At 40.9% G+C, this 15,730-nt stretch overlaps 1 protein-coding gene across 2 annotated transcripts in view; it reads right to left on the bottom strand.

The window, feature by feature from the left end:
- LOC126485956 (transmembrane and coiled-coil domain-containing protein 6) overlaps nucleotides 1-15,730 on the bottom strand; it is a 61,217-nt gene that overhangs the window by 20,259 nt on the left and 25,228 nt on the right. For both annotated transcript variants that reach the window (XM_050108914.1, XM_050108915.1), the window contains exon 3: nucleotides 14,208-14,383. In XM_050108914.1, coding sequence (XP_049964871.1) covers nucleotides 14,208-14,383 — 176 coding nt within the window. The remainder of the gene's footprint in view (nucleotides 1-14,207; nucleotides 14,384-15,730) is intronic.

Genomic DNA, 15,730 nt, shown 5'->3' with positions numbered 1-15,730 from the left:
CTGCCTTGGTGCCAATGATGGTCGTATGCGTGTTTGGCGCCGTGCAGGTGAGCGCCACAATCAGGACTGCATACGACCGAGGCACACAGGGCCAACACCCGGCATCATGGTGTGGGGAGCGATCTCCTACACTGGCCGTACACCACTGGTGATCGTCGAGGGGACACTGAATAGTGCACGGTACATCCAAACCGTCATCGAACCCATCATTCTACCATTCCTAGACCGGCAAGGGAACTTGCTGTTCCAACAGGACAATGCACGTCCGCATGTATCCCGTGCCACCCAACGTGCTCTAGAAGGTGTAAGTCAACTACCCTGGCCAGCAAGATCTCCGGATCTGTCCCCCATTGAGCATGTTTGGGACTGGATGAAGCGTCGTCTCACGCGGTCTGCACGTCCAGCACGAACGCTGGTCCAACTGAGGCGCCAGGTGGAAATGGCATGGCAAGCCGTTCCACAGGACTACATCCAGCATCTCTACGATCGTCTCCATGGGAGAATAGCAGCCTGCATTGCTGCGAAAGGTGGATATACACTGTACTAGTGCCGACATTGTGCATGCTCTGTTGCCTGTGTCTATGTGCCTGTGGTTCTGTCAGTGTGATCATGTGATGTATCTGACCCCAGGAATGTGTCAATAAAGTTTCCCCTTCCTGGGACAATGAATTCACGGTGTTCTTATTTCAATTTCCAGGAGTGTATTGCAGAAATATTAGCCACGAGACACGGAGTAGGAAGCAAGGGTTGTGTATAGATGGACGAGGATATTGTGTAGGTTCAGTGGGTGGTAGAATAAAACTATGGGAGGGGCGGGAAGAATAGTGGTTATAAATTTCTCATTTCAGGGCAAGATGAGAGGTATTCAAAATCCTCGCAGAGAACGTAATTCATTTGCTCCAGTCCTGGGTGATACTAAGTCATGAGGGGAATGATCTTCTGTGGCCAGATGGTGGAATTTTGGGAGGTGTTGGGTGACCGGAAAGATAAGATATGAGAAGGTTGAGAGGGTAATTATGGTCTGTAAAGGCCTCAGTGAGGCTCTTGCTATATTTTGTATTGTCAGACTTGCCTTCACGAGTTCCTTAATCATTTTGACTGTTTCACACCTTTTCATATATGGTACCAACTTTATGATCGCGGGTCTAGGTTCATAAATCATAACGTCCTACATCATACTCTATACCTTCTGATTACAGAATGTGCTGCATGTATAACTGTTCTCACTTTAAGCTTTTACAGTTTAAAATGTTTATGTTAATAGTAAATATTTTAACTTTTCAGTGCTGCACAACAATATGTCAACAACATTGGCTTTGAACAGAAGAATTACGAGTGATGTATGGTACCATTTTACCAAGATAGAAGAAAAACAAAAATACTGCTACTCTCAGCAGACATTTTCCATGGTTTGTGGCTCATCATCAAACCTGAAGACACATCTAAAATAGAAGCATCCCACAGTACCTCTGGAATGATGAGGGTCAGGAAGCCGATCAGTATCACCAAAGATTGATACAGAAATTTGAGAAATCATTTCTCGTGAACTGTACTCACTGACGTATGCTTCCACTTCAGGCAAATTTAGTCTCAAACTGTAACCAGCCTATCTCTGTTGCCAGTTTCTGGACCAAGTCCTAATTTATTTCCTTTTGTGGTGCCCTCACCCCAAACTGCTTTTCATTTACAACAACCAATAAGTAAATTTTCTGATAATATGAAGCTGGTCACGTACATAAAAGTATGGCACTACATACACAGCTTTTAAAAATGATTTGCAGAGAATACCATCCTCTCTCTGCAGTTAAAATGTTGTGTGACTGGGGCCTCCCGTCAGGTAGACCGTTTGCCGGGTGCAAGTCTTTCGATTTGACGCCACTTCGGCAACTTGCACATCAATGGGGATGAAATGATGATGATTAGAACAACACAACACCCAGTTCCTGGGCGGAGAAAATCTCCGACCCAGCCGGGAATCGAACCTGGGCCCTTAGGACTGACATTCTGTCGCACTGACCACTCAGCTACTGGGGGCGGACTCTCTGTAGTTGATGAAGACACAAAGTATGCTCTTCCCAAATTATAATTTACCAAGTCAAAAAAGTTGTTTGAGTTCTGTAAGACACAGAGTATGCTCTGCCCAAATTATAATTTACCAAGTCAAAAAAGTTGTTGAGTTCCCTAATGCCCAGTTTTTATCATGAGTTATTCGATAAAAATAAAAATGATTTGACCACTGAAATGGCAGTCTGCCTTATATCTAATGCGTGGATGAGTGTAAATAACATTAGTTTCTAGGCTCTCACTCACATTTTACAGATGAGAAGTGTGAATTAAAGTCATACTTCTTAGAATGCTAACATTTTGAGGACAGACACACTGCAGAAAATATCTCAAACTGGGTAAAGTCTGTTACTGCCAAATATAATATCAATTTTAAAATCACTTCTATAATAACAGACAATGTATCAAATGTGAAATTAACTGCCATTCTTCTGAAACTTCCACATATCCCATGCTGTGTACATTCTTTAGACCTCACTGTGCCACATGCTATTCAGAAGTCCATACAGAAAACCACTGACAAGGTCAAAAGAGTTACGTTTTTTAAGGATAGACCATTTACTTTAAGCAAACTTGCTGAAATGCAAAAAAACTTTAAAAAATGACCAACTGAAATTGAAACAACTTGTCCCATTTTGCAAAGATATACTTTAAATAAAGATCCCATAATTTCTGGTCTCACTATTTTAGGTGCAAAATTGATCACCTTAAACTTAAAAGATACAGAGTGGGAGATAATGCAACAGGCTTTACAGATTTTGAAAGGTTTCCATGAGGTGACCCAAGAGGTGTTCTCAGAAAAAAAAGTCTCACTTTCAAAAATGAAAATCGTGCCAAGATTAATGGAACTGCAACTACAATTCTTTACAGACCAAAATAAACAATGTCCTCAAGAAATAAAATAACACACTCTCTCTCTCTCTCTCTCTCTCTCTCTCTCTCTCTCTCTCTCTCTCTCTCTCACACACACACACACACACACACACACACACACACAGACAGAACTCATTTCTAAACCAGTTGCCATCGTAATGCATGGGACTTCTTCAATCTGGTAGGAGTCTGATAAAACTATTAGTCAGCTTCAAGCAAGTCACGATCCAGATAGTGCAGCAATTGTCAAATTAGTCAAATATTTGGCATTTGGCAGAGGGATACTTGCCTAGAAACAGTAATCCCTTAAACTGGTGGAAAACAAGAAAATTGCTGTGGTCAGTACTGTATCAATTGGTTCTAAAAGTATCATGTATCAAAGCAACATCAGTGTTCTGTGAACCGAATACTTTCAAAAGCAGGACAAGTAGGCACTGAGAAGAGAAACAGATTCACATCAACTAAAATGGGTCAGATTTCATTTATAAATGACAACACTGATTAATTTTTCCTTTTTGGCTATTTATAGGGTTGTAGCCTATCCCTGATGTTATTCAATCCGTATATTGAGCAAGCAGCAAAGAAAACAACAGAAATATTGGAGTAGGGATTAAAATCTATGGAGAAGAAATAAAAACTTTGAGGTTTGCTGATGATACTGTAGCTCTGTCACAGACAGCAAAGGACCTGGAAGAGCAGTCGAATGGAATGACACTGTCTCGGAAGAAGGACATAAGATGAACATCAACAAAAGCAAAACAAGGATAATGGAATGTAGTCAAATTAAATCACGTGATGCTAGGGAATTAGATTAGGAAATGAGACCCTTAAAGTAGTAAATAAGTTTTGCTATTTGGGGAGCAAAATAACTGATGATGGTTGAAATAGAGAGGATATAAAATGTAGACTGGCTATGGCAAGGAAAGCGTTTCTGAAGAAGAGAGATTTGTTAACATCGAGTATAGATTTAAATGTCAGAAAGTCATTTCTGAAAGTATTTGTACGGAGTGTAGCTATGTATGGAAGTGAAACATGAATGATAAATAGTTTAGAAAATAAGAGAACAGAAGATTTGGAAATGTAATGCTGCAGAAGAATGCTGAAGATTAGATGAGTAGATCACATAACTAATGAGGAGGTACTGAGTAGAATTGGAGAGAAGAGAAATTTGTAGCACAACTTGATTAGAAAAAGGGATTGGTTGGAGGGACATGTTCTGAGTCATCAAGGTATCAACAATTTAGCATTGGAGGGCAGCGTGGAGGGTAAAAATCGTAGAGGGACACCAAGACATGAATACACTAAGAAGATTCAGAAGGATGCAGGCTGCAATTGTTACTCAGAGATGAAGATTCTTGCACAAGATAGAATAGCACGGACATGTGCAGCAAACCAGTCTCTGACCACGACAACATGGTAATGCTAAATGTAAGTGACGACTGCAGAGACACTTTAATTACAGTTATGTCATAATTTTTATACTGCATTTTTCCAATGAAAGTATCAAAATATAGCAACAATCAGTCCTCATTTTTAAAAATTTTCCACTTGATAAAAAAGTATTTAGGATTTTGTTGCAATACTTATAATTGTTACAGCAGATGAAATTTAAAACTTTGGATCTCAAAATTACTACAGACATAACACAAAATTGTTACTTCTCTTTATATGTTCTTTCAAAATAGGACAAAATCAGATAAGGCAATGAGTCTTCCTTTTACTTATTTTTGGGAATGAATGGTGAGTGTGAGTCATGAAGAAGAACTAGTTCATACCAGTGAGTGACCAGTTCTCATCTAATCTCTGAAAAGAACAGTTTTACCCATCTCTAATCAATAATACGCAGATCAAATTTGATGTCATTCTGATCAGTAGTAATCTTTCTACAGCGTTTTGAAACTGGAACTTTAATTATGGACATCCTGTATGTCAATGACTTTCCAGACAGGTTCTCTTTGCTTATGACAACAACATTATAGTCACTGAACTCCTATTAGTAAAAGAAACTGAAACCCTGAAGGATGTTCACAATTGAGCAGAATGCAATAAGTTAACACTGAATATAAAGAAAACAAACAGTACGCACTACAGCATTAAGAGGCAAAACAGTCCTGTTGAAATAAGTATAGATGATAAACTAAAGTGTTACAAACACAATGTTTTTAGAGATGAATTGTGATTGTCAATTGACATGGAATACACACACCAAGGTATTGGCAAAAATAATGCCAACAGAAAGTTTTGCTCTTAGGATTCTATCATAAGTTTGTAACAGTCAATGTCTTGTGTTGACATACTATTCCTACATACTCATTTCTTAGTGATTGGAATTTTTTGTCACAAAACATGGACACAATTTTTAAAATGCATGGGCTATAAGAATAGTAACAAAAGTATTAGACCACTTCATCCTAAAGAATCGTTTAACAAACTGGGTACCCTTACTCTAACAAATTAATCTAGCTACCTATCTGTTTTAGATACTGAGAAAAACATTACAAAGTATTTAACTAACAGTTATACACATAATGATGGAACACAAGCCAGTTTGGACTTACATTTATCTACAAAAACAAATAAACTTGAAACAGAACTTTCTATTAGGGAATAAAATTATACAATAAATTGTGCAGGAAGATGAAAAAGACTATTAAAATATATCTGTTCAAAAATGCAGCTACAACATTTTTCATAAGTAATACATACTACACACACAAAGGGTACTTAGAGGAATCAAGATCAGTGGTTAATAATGCAAGGGGACAACTACAACACCTTGTCACATCACAATACATGATTACAATGTAATGCTTTTACAGGAAAACCATGTGCCAAGGTCTATAGTGCATGATAGTAACATCATTCTCCTAACTTCAACATCTCACTCTTCATGGGGTGCCAACTCAGTTATTCAGGTGAAGTGTGGATATGAAGACGTGCATGGGGCACCACGGCATGTTTACGGATCCAGAGTCAATTTTCCGAATGGACTGGAGCTCATATCATAGCACAAAAAAGTCGAATATGTCCCGGGCAGAATTAGGGATGTAAAAGAATGGAACTAGCTTTTTCACTTAAGACATTTTGATCAAAACATTGTGACATAGTCTCACTTTTTTACTTGTTAGTTGGTTGGTTGGTTGTTTTTGGGGAAGGAGACCAGACAGCGAAGTCATCGGTCTCATTGGATGAGGGAAGGACGGGGAAGGAAGTCGGCCGTGCCCTTTGAAAGGAACCATCCCGGCATTTGCCTGGAGCGCTTTAGGGAAATCACAGAAAACCCAAATCAGGATGGCCGGACACGGGATTGAACCGTCGTCCTCCCGAATGCGAGTCCAGTGTCTAACCACTGCGCCACCTCGCTCGGTACTTGTTAGTACTAGAAACCATGTCACATAACATAATGCATCGTGTCAAGTAAAGTAACATGATACATCACGCCATGTTGTATAACATGGCACATGCCATCATGTCATCCAACATGGAATTTGTCATGTTGTGCAATATGATGCAACGCTTCACTAATGTTTAGGATGCGTGCATCCCCCCTCTGCCACACTTTCTATTACAGATCCACCCCCACTGTCAGATACTTACTATTGCAGATGCATCCCACTCTCTACAAGCATAAATTAGTGTCTATTTGTTTTTACATTCCTCACCATGCGTGTATCAGTGGGTGGATTTGGGAGAGAAATTGTTCCCTGAGAGGGGGGGGGGGGGCAGGAAATGCCCCCCCCCCCCCTCCAACCTAGGAACAAAAAATTGTTGTAGCATACCCCAGGAACAAATTCACCCCCAGAAATTTTATTTCACCAGAAAAACTTTTTTAGTTATTTCATATATGCCCTTCAGCTATATGATATTATGTATTGTTTACTATGGCTGACAAATCATCTGCCTTTTGAGCACAGGATCAGGAACCTTGCTCTTTAAACTGCATGATGCATGTGTGCCAATGCATTTCAGTTAAGAGAACTCTATGCACTACGGAAGTAGGGTTAACTCATAAAAGAGTGTGAATATATCAAGATGTTTTGAATTAAATGTCTTTGAAGCTGGCATATAGGTCACAAAGCTAGTTCACTTCTTTTACATCCCTTACTCTGCCCAGGGCATATTCACCTTCTTTTGTGTTATGTAGCACCATTTTTCATTCTCGTTCATTTATCATAATTTTGACACTGGACTGCCATACCTTGATACCTTGGCAACCAATGCAGATTTCTGTTCACTCAGGCAACATCTGATCCAGCATAGGTCTTTTTATTGTTTTTCAAATCATGTTGCTTATATCGTGGCAGCGGATAAAGCTTCCACAAAGCAATAGGACAACCATTAATTACATGTATTTGTCTACCTTCTCAAAGAATTAGAAACAATTTGCACAAGTCTGAAACACAGAAATGGCACGCTTAAAAAAAAAAAAAATGTTTTTAAACAGAAAATCTGAATGAAGGTAGATTTTTAAAAGTGGGTTTTCAATTTCATGATAAGAAAGTATTTTTCATTTATATGATCCACTTTAAAAAAAATTCTGCACATTCAATTCATGTTGTTGTTGTTGTGGTCTTCAGTCCTGAGACTGGTTTGTTGCAGCTCTCCATGCTACTCTATCCTGTGCAAGCTTTTTCATCTCCCAGTACCTACTGCAACCTACATCCTTCTGAATCTGCTTAGTATATTCATCTCTTGGTCTCCCTCTACGATTTTTACCCTCCACGCTGCCCTCCAATACTAAATTGGTGATCCCTTGATGCCTCAGAACATGTCCTACCAACCGATCCCTTCTTCTGGTCAAGTTGTGCCACAAACTTCTCTTCTCCCCAATCCTATTCAATACTTCCTCATTAGTTATGTGATCTACCCATCTAATCTTCAGCATTCTTCTGTAGCACCACATTTCGAAAGCTTCTATTCTCTTCTTGTCCAAACTATTTATCGTCCATGTTTCACTTCCATACATGGCTACACTCCATACGAATACTTTCAGAAATGACTTCCTGACACTTATATCAATACTGGATGTTAACAAATTTCTCTTCTTCAGAAACGCTTTCCTTGCCATTGCCATCCTACATTTTATATCCTCTCTACTTTGACCATCATCAGTTATTTTGCTCCCCAAATAGCAAAACTCCTTTACTACTTTAAGTGCCTCATTTCCTAATCTAATTCCCTCAGCATCACCCGACTTAATTAGACTACATTCCATTATCCTTGTTTTGCTTTTGTTGATGTTCATCTTATATCCTCCTTTCAAGACACTGTCCATTCCATTCAACTGCTCTTCCAAGTCCTTTGCTGTCTCTGACAAAATTACAATGTCATCGGCGAACCTCAAAGTTTTTATTTCTTCTCCATGAATTTTAATACCTACTCCGAATTTTTCTTTTGTTTCCTTTACTGCTTGCTCAATATACAGATTGAACAACATCGGGGAGAGGCTACAACCCTGTCTTACTCCCTTCCCAACCACTGCTTCCCTTTCATGTCCCTCGACTCTTATAACTGCCATCTGGTTTCTGTACAAATTGTAAATAGCCTTTCGCTCCCTGTATTTTACCCCTGCCACCTTTAGAATTTGAAAGAGAGTATTCCAGTCAACATTGTCAAAAGCTTTCTCTAAGTCTACAAATGCCAGAAACGTAGGTTTGCCTTTCCTTAATCTTTCTTCTAAGATAAGTCGTAAGGTCAGTATTGCCTCACGTGTTCCAGTGTTTCTACGGAATCCAAACTGATCTTCCCCGAGGTTGGCTTCTACTAGTTTTTCCATTCGTCTGTAAAGAATTCGTGTTAGTATTTTGCAGCTGTGACTTATTAAGCTGATAGTTCAGTAATTTTCACATCTGTCAACACCTGCTTTCTTTGGGATTGGAATTATTATATTCTTCTTGAAGTCTGAGGGTATTTCGCCTGTTTCATACATCTTGCTCACCAGATGGTAGAGTTTTGTCAGGACTGGCTCTCCCACGGCCGTCAGTAGTTCCAATGGAATATTGTCTACTCTGGGGGCCTTGTTTCGACTCAGGTCTTTCAGTGCTCTGTCAAACTCTTCACGCAGTATCATATCTCCCATTTCACCTTCATCTACATCCTCTTCCATTTCCATAATATTGTCCTCAAGTACATCGCCCTTGTATAGACCCTCTATATATTCCTTCCACCTTTCTGCTTTCCCTTCTTTGCTTAGAACTGGGTTTCCATCTGAGCTCTTGATATTCATACAAGTCGTTCTCTTATCTCCAAAGGTCTCTTTAATTTTCCTGTAGGCGGTATCTATCTTACCCCTAGTGAGATAGACCTCTACATCCTTACATTTGTCCTCTAGCCATCCCTGCTTAGCCATTTTGCACTTCCTGTCGATCTCATTTTTGAGGCGTTTGTATTCCTTTTTGCCTGTTTCACTTACTGCATTTTTATATTTTCTCCTTTCATCAATTAAATTCAATATTTCTTTTGTTACCCAAGGATTTCTACTAGCCCTTGTCTTTGTACCTACTTGATCCTCTGCTGCCTTCACTACTTCATCCCTCAAAGCTACCCATTCTTCTTCTACTGTATTTATTTCCGCCATTCCTGTCAATTGCTCCCTTATGCTCTCCCTGAATCTCTGTACAACCTCTGGTTCTTTTAGTTTATCCAGGTCCCATCTCCTTAAATTCCCACCTTTTTGCAGTTTCTTCAGTTTTAATCTACAGGTCATAACCAATAGATTGTGGTCAGAGTCCACATCTGCCCCTGGAAATGTCTTACAATTTAAAACCTGGTTCCTAAATCTCTGTCTTACCATTATATAATCTATCTGATACCTTTTAGTATCTCCAGGGTTCTTCCATGTATACAACCTTCTTTCATGATTCTTAAACCAAGTGTTAGTTATGATTATGTTGTGCTCTGTGCAAAATTCGACCAGGCGGCTTCCTCTTTCATTTCTGTCCCCCAATCCATATTAACCTACTATGTTTCCTTCTCTCCCTTTTCCTACACTCAAATTCCAGTCACCCATGACTATTAAATTTTCGTCTCCCTTCACAATCTGAATAATTTCTTTTATTTCATCATACATTTCTTCAATTTCTTCGTCATCTGCAGAGCTAGTTGGCATATAAACTTGTACTACTGTAGTAGGCGTGGGCTTCGTATCTATCTTGGCCACAATAATGCGTTCACTATGCTGTTTGTAGTAGCTTACCCGCATTCCTATTTTCCTATTCATTATTAAACCTACTCCTGCATTACCCCTATTTGATTTTGTGTTTATAACCCTGTAGTCACCTGACCAGAAGTCTTGTACCTCCTGCCACCGAACTTCACTAATTCCCACTATATCTAACTTCAACCTATCCATTTCCCTTTTTAAATTTTCTAACCTACCTGCCCGATTAAGGGATCTGACATTCCACGCTCCGATCCGTAGAACGCCAGTTTTCTTTCTCCTTATAACGACATCCTCTTGAGTAGTCCCCGCCCGGAGATCCGAATGGGGGACTATTTTATCTCCGGAATATTTTACCCAAGAGGACGCCATCATCATGTAATCATACAGTAAAGCTGCATGCCCTCGGGAAAAATTACGGCTGTAGTTTCCCCTTGCTTTCAGCCGTTCGCAGTACCAGCACAGCAAGGCCGTTTTGGTTATTGTTACAAGGCCAGATCAGTCAATCATCCAGACTGTTGCCCTTGCAACTACTGAAAAGGCTGCTGCCCCTCTTCAGGAACCACACGTTTGTCTGGCCTCTCAACAGATACCCCTCCGTTGTGGTTGCACCTACGGTACGGCTATCTGTATCGCTGAGGCACGCAAGCCTCCCCACCAACGGCAAGGTCCATGGTTCATGGGGGGATTCAATTCATGTAAGAACAAATTTTATACGAGCTACATTTAGGTCAACTTTAAACAATCGTGTCTCAACAACGAGTACAGATTATTGAATTTAAAAAATTAATTCGGACTTGTATTTACCTTTATCAAAAGTTTGAACTGCTTCATACAAGTTTAGTGCATACAAGTGGCTTGCTTCAAAAACCTTCCAGAAAAATGTGTGTTTTCTGCATATAAAATCCAAACAAAGCAAGATTTTTTTAAATGGTTAAAATTTATCTTAGATCAAGATTGGATACACCAGAGGACCAAATTTGAACCAACAATCTTGCTCCAGTCCAATGCATTTAAAAGGCGACTGTTTTTGCACATAATATCTGAATGAGGGGGATGGTTTTTGCATGTACAATCTGAGGAGTGCAAGTACAAATGGTGCCATTAGCTGAGCATTAATTTCAGCCAAATTAAATTTTTTTGCAAAAGGAATTAATCAATCTGCACAGTTTCCCTAAGTGCTGGTTTGTCATTCAAATCTTGCACAGCATACTGTAAATTCAAATCTTGCACAGCATGCTGTAACATATCTACAGTAAGACAGCTGTTTGAATGGCTATACAAATGGCCACTGGTCCAGTCTAAACCAAAAACCTTTTACTCCATGTTCCTAACTCAGATAGGAACCAAGCATCAACCAAGGACACCCCCACCCCTGCCCCAAATCGTGATTCTGTGTGCAGCATTTTCATACATATTTGTTAAAGCACTTTGTATATCATTATAAGATGAACCCTGAACAAATAAATAAATGTCATGTTAACAATGAGACTGCTGAATAAAATGATCATTAGCTGTATACAATGTGCCAAACTAGCATCAAATAAAATATTCTCATCACATTGTGAAGCCAATTCTTCAACTATCACTAGGCAGCAGTTCCCATCTTCCCTCCATCTTTACACCCTTGTTACTCATATTACTACAGCAAATCTTTTTGTGTTGTTTTGTCACTTTATTATGTCATGTTTTGTACCCAAGCTTCTTTGTTACGCCGCTTCCACCTCATCTCATTTTTTCCCTGATGATACCTATCCTCCTATCTGTAAATTACACTCCTGGAAATTGAAATAAGAACACCGAGAAATTCATTGTCCCAGGAAGGGGAAACTTTATTGACACATTCCTGGGGTCAGATACATCACATGATCACACTGACAGAACCACAGGCACATAGACACAGGCAACAGAGCATGCACAATGTCGGCACTAGTACAGTGTATATCCACCTTTCGCAGCAATGCAGGCTGCTATTTTCCCATGGAGACGATCGTAGAGATGCTGGATGTAGTCCTGTGGAACGGCTTGCCATGCCATTTCCACCTGGCGCCTCAGTTGGACCAGCGTTCGTGCTGGACGTGCAGACCGCGTGAGACGACGCTTCATCCAGTCCCAAACATGCTCAATGGGGGACAGATCCGGAGATCTTGCTGGCCAGGGTAGTTGACTTACACCTTCTAGAGCACGTTGGGTGGCACGGGATACATGCGGACGTGCATTGTCCTGTTGGAACAGCAAGTTCCCTTGCCGGTCTAGGAATGGTAGAACGATGGGTTCGATGACGGTTTGGATGTACCGTGCACAATTCAGTGTCCCCTCGACGATCACCAGTGGTGTACGGCCAGTGTAGGAGATCGCTCCCCACACCATGATGCCGGGTGTTGGCCCTGTGTGCCTCGGTCGTATGCAGTCCTGATTGTGGCGCTCGCCTGCACGGCGCCAAACACGCATACGACCATCATTGGCACCAAGGCAGAAGCGACTCTCATCGCTGAAGACGACACGTCTCCATTCGTCCCTCCATTCACGCCTGTCGCGACACCACTGGAGGCGGGCTGCACGATGTTGGGGCGTGAGCGGAAGACGGCCTAATGGTGTGCGGGACCGTAGCCCAGCTTCATGGAGACGGTTGCGAATGGTCCTCGCCGATACCCCAGGAGCAACAGTGTCCCTAATTTGCTGGGAAGTGGCGGTGCGGTCCCCTACGGCACTGCGTAGGATCCTACGGTCTTGGCGTGCATCCGTGCGTCGCTGCGGTCCGGTCCCAGGTCGACGGGCACGTGCACCTTCCGCCGACCACTGGCGACAACATCGATGTGCTGTGGAGAGCTCACGCCCCACGTGTTGAGCAATTCGGCGGTACGTCCACCCGGCCTCCCGCATGCCCACTATACGCCCTCCCTCAAAGTCCGTCAACTGCACATACGGTTCACGTCCACGCTGTCGCGGCATGCTACCAGTGTTAAAGACTGCGATGGAGCTCCGTATGCCACGGCAAACTGGCTGACACTGACGGCGGCGGTGCACAAATGCTGCGCAGCTAGCGCCATTCGACGGCCAACACCGCGGTTCCTGGTGTGTCCGCTGTGCCGTGCGTGTGATCATTGCTTGTACAGCCCTCTCGCAGTGTCCGGAGCAAGTATGGTGGGTCTGACCCACCGGTGTCAATGTGTTCTTTTTTCCATTTCCAGGAGTGTATGTGTCTTTTTATGACTAGTTTTTATAATAGGCTTATAGATTCCAAGATATTTCTTTGCTGGTCACTAGAGCTCAGTTCGAAGCAGGACTCAACAGTGAAGACTATTCCACTCCAGTCAATGAGACTGCAGACCAGAGATGGGTCAAGACACCCCAGACAGCGGTGGGATACCAATCTGACTGTCACCTGCCTTATGGCCTGACAACCAGAGTGATTATCTGGGGTGCCATTTCTTTTCATAGCAGGACCTCTTTGGTTGTCATCCACAGCACCCTTACAGCACAGTGTTATGTCAATAATTTTCTACTACCGGTGTTGTTGCCCTTCATGGCAAGCCACCTTGGCTTACATTTCAGCAAGATAATGCTCACCCACACACAATGAGTGTGCCTACTGCTTGTTTTCGTGCTTGCCAAACTGTACTTTGGTCAGCAGGGTCACCAGATCTCTCCCCAATTGAGAACATTTGGAGCAATATGAGCAGGGTCCTCCAACCAGCTTGGGATTTTGATGATCTGATGCACCAACTGGACATAATTTGGCACGGCATCCGTCAGGAGGGCATCCAACAACTCTATCAATTGATGCCAAGTCGAATAACTGCTCGCATAAGGGACAGACGTGGACAAATGCATTACTGACTTTTTTTGTCTTAGAGCGTAAATAAAATTTATTGTTACTTATTAAATCCAGTTTCTAGTATCTTTTAGTTGTTCTAAAAGTGTGAGCTTTGTTTCAAACAACTCTGAATACAGTATATAGCCATTTTATCCTATAATATTTACACCTCACAGTTGCAATCATGAGTTATTGCCAATATAAAATTACAGTAAATTTAAACTGCTGCTTTTTGTCATTGAAACTGCACAAGATCACAAAAAGAACTAACTTCTTGCCTTTTAAAAAACTTACTCTAAAAAAGTGATTCCTGTCCTTGTGTACATCATAAGAGCATAAACTGCTGACTGAATGACACTTCCCATGGCAATGAGTTGCAGAATCTTTGGCAAAAGACCTTGAGTTTTTAATATTGACCAAGGCTTCACACCACTTCCTGCCAAATTTCCAAGAGTCCAGAGGCAAATATCCTTTAAGAGATGGTTAGGAAAAGAAGGTCCATTAATTTCACATTCACTACAGACCCTTATACTATATTTCGTGATAAAACACATATTTATCTTTGGGAAAAAAGTAAAGCAATAAATACAGGAAACACAAGCAGAAATGTTAGCTGATTTACTATAATCACACCATTACATTATGCATAAATAAGTTGCTTATGACATATCGTTACTAGCTTCCAATTAATTATTGATAAGCTGTAGTACACACTATTACTGGCATATATTGCAGCTACATAAAACAATATTTTTGTAGACAGACAGACTGTGGACTTCGAATTTTCTGTCTTGCATTTATCCTGCTACAGCACATACATCTAACAATATTACTAGTTACTGAATTACAGTTATTCAAGATGACTCAAAAGTCACTGTGTAAATAAAAGGCATACATAGTGAGTCTCTGAATGAGACAAAAATCAGAATGAAGATCATAAATATTTATCACTATATGTGTAAAAAAGTAAAGGCAGATTAAACCCTTATGTCCCACTGAGAGCAAAGTCATTTGCAATAGAGCACAAGCAGGGATTGGTGCAGGAAAATTGTCCACACCTTTGCATTAAGTGACTTAGGGAAACCAGAGAAAATCTAAATATGGATGGCCAGACAAGGATTTAAGCCCTGACACCCCCAAATCTGGCTTCAATGTTTCCACTACAGTGCTCTCTGGGTCTGCTGTAAGTAACAAATGTAAGATGCTACTAAAAGAAGTGTAGTGGTAAGAAAAAGGTGTAACAAAATGGGAGTATGGTTTTTATGTTATTCAGTTTACACAAACAGGAGCTGCACTTAATGTGAGTCGTACTTATGTACAAATATTGACAAGCCAACACCACAAAGAAATTGCATTAGACAACAGATATCCAAGACCAATGGTTGGCCACATACTAGGCAAACGACAGGCCAACATACTGCAGAAGATTGTTGACATGCGTCACACCATTACACATGTAATATCATTTGATAATATCCTGCTATGTTAGTCATCGAAGACAACACGCATTGCTCTCCTGACTATCAAACGGTTTCATTCAGCGTCTCTCTATGTATAGCTCTACACTTTGTTTTACACCTATTATGCAGTAATTATGCAGTTAGAAGTTTCTTCACAGTGATTGGAAGTTCCCTCTCATTATGACCTGTTCTACTGGATGTATATCTATCCAGTGCATGGTCAACTCCTCTCTTAAATGTGAGCCACAGTTTTCCTATATGCTCCTTCCCTCTGCTGAAAGTTTCAACTTCGTCACTGAAATATGACATGACTGACTTTTTGTCTAGTTTACTGAACGTATATAGCTTTCTGCTTGT

This window comes from Schistocerca serialis, chromosome 1, assembly GCF_023864345.2.
Source record: "Schistocerca serialis cubense isolate TAMUIC-IGC-003099 chromosome 1, iqSchSeri2.2, whole genome shotgun sequence".
Lineage (NCBI taxonomy): Eukaryota > Metazoa > Arthropoda > Insecta > Orthoptera > Acrididae > Schistocerca > Schistocerca serialis.
The sequence above is the reverse complement of the archived record's forward strand: the minus strand, read 5'-3'. Positions and strand labels throughout refer to the sequence as shown.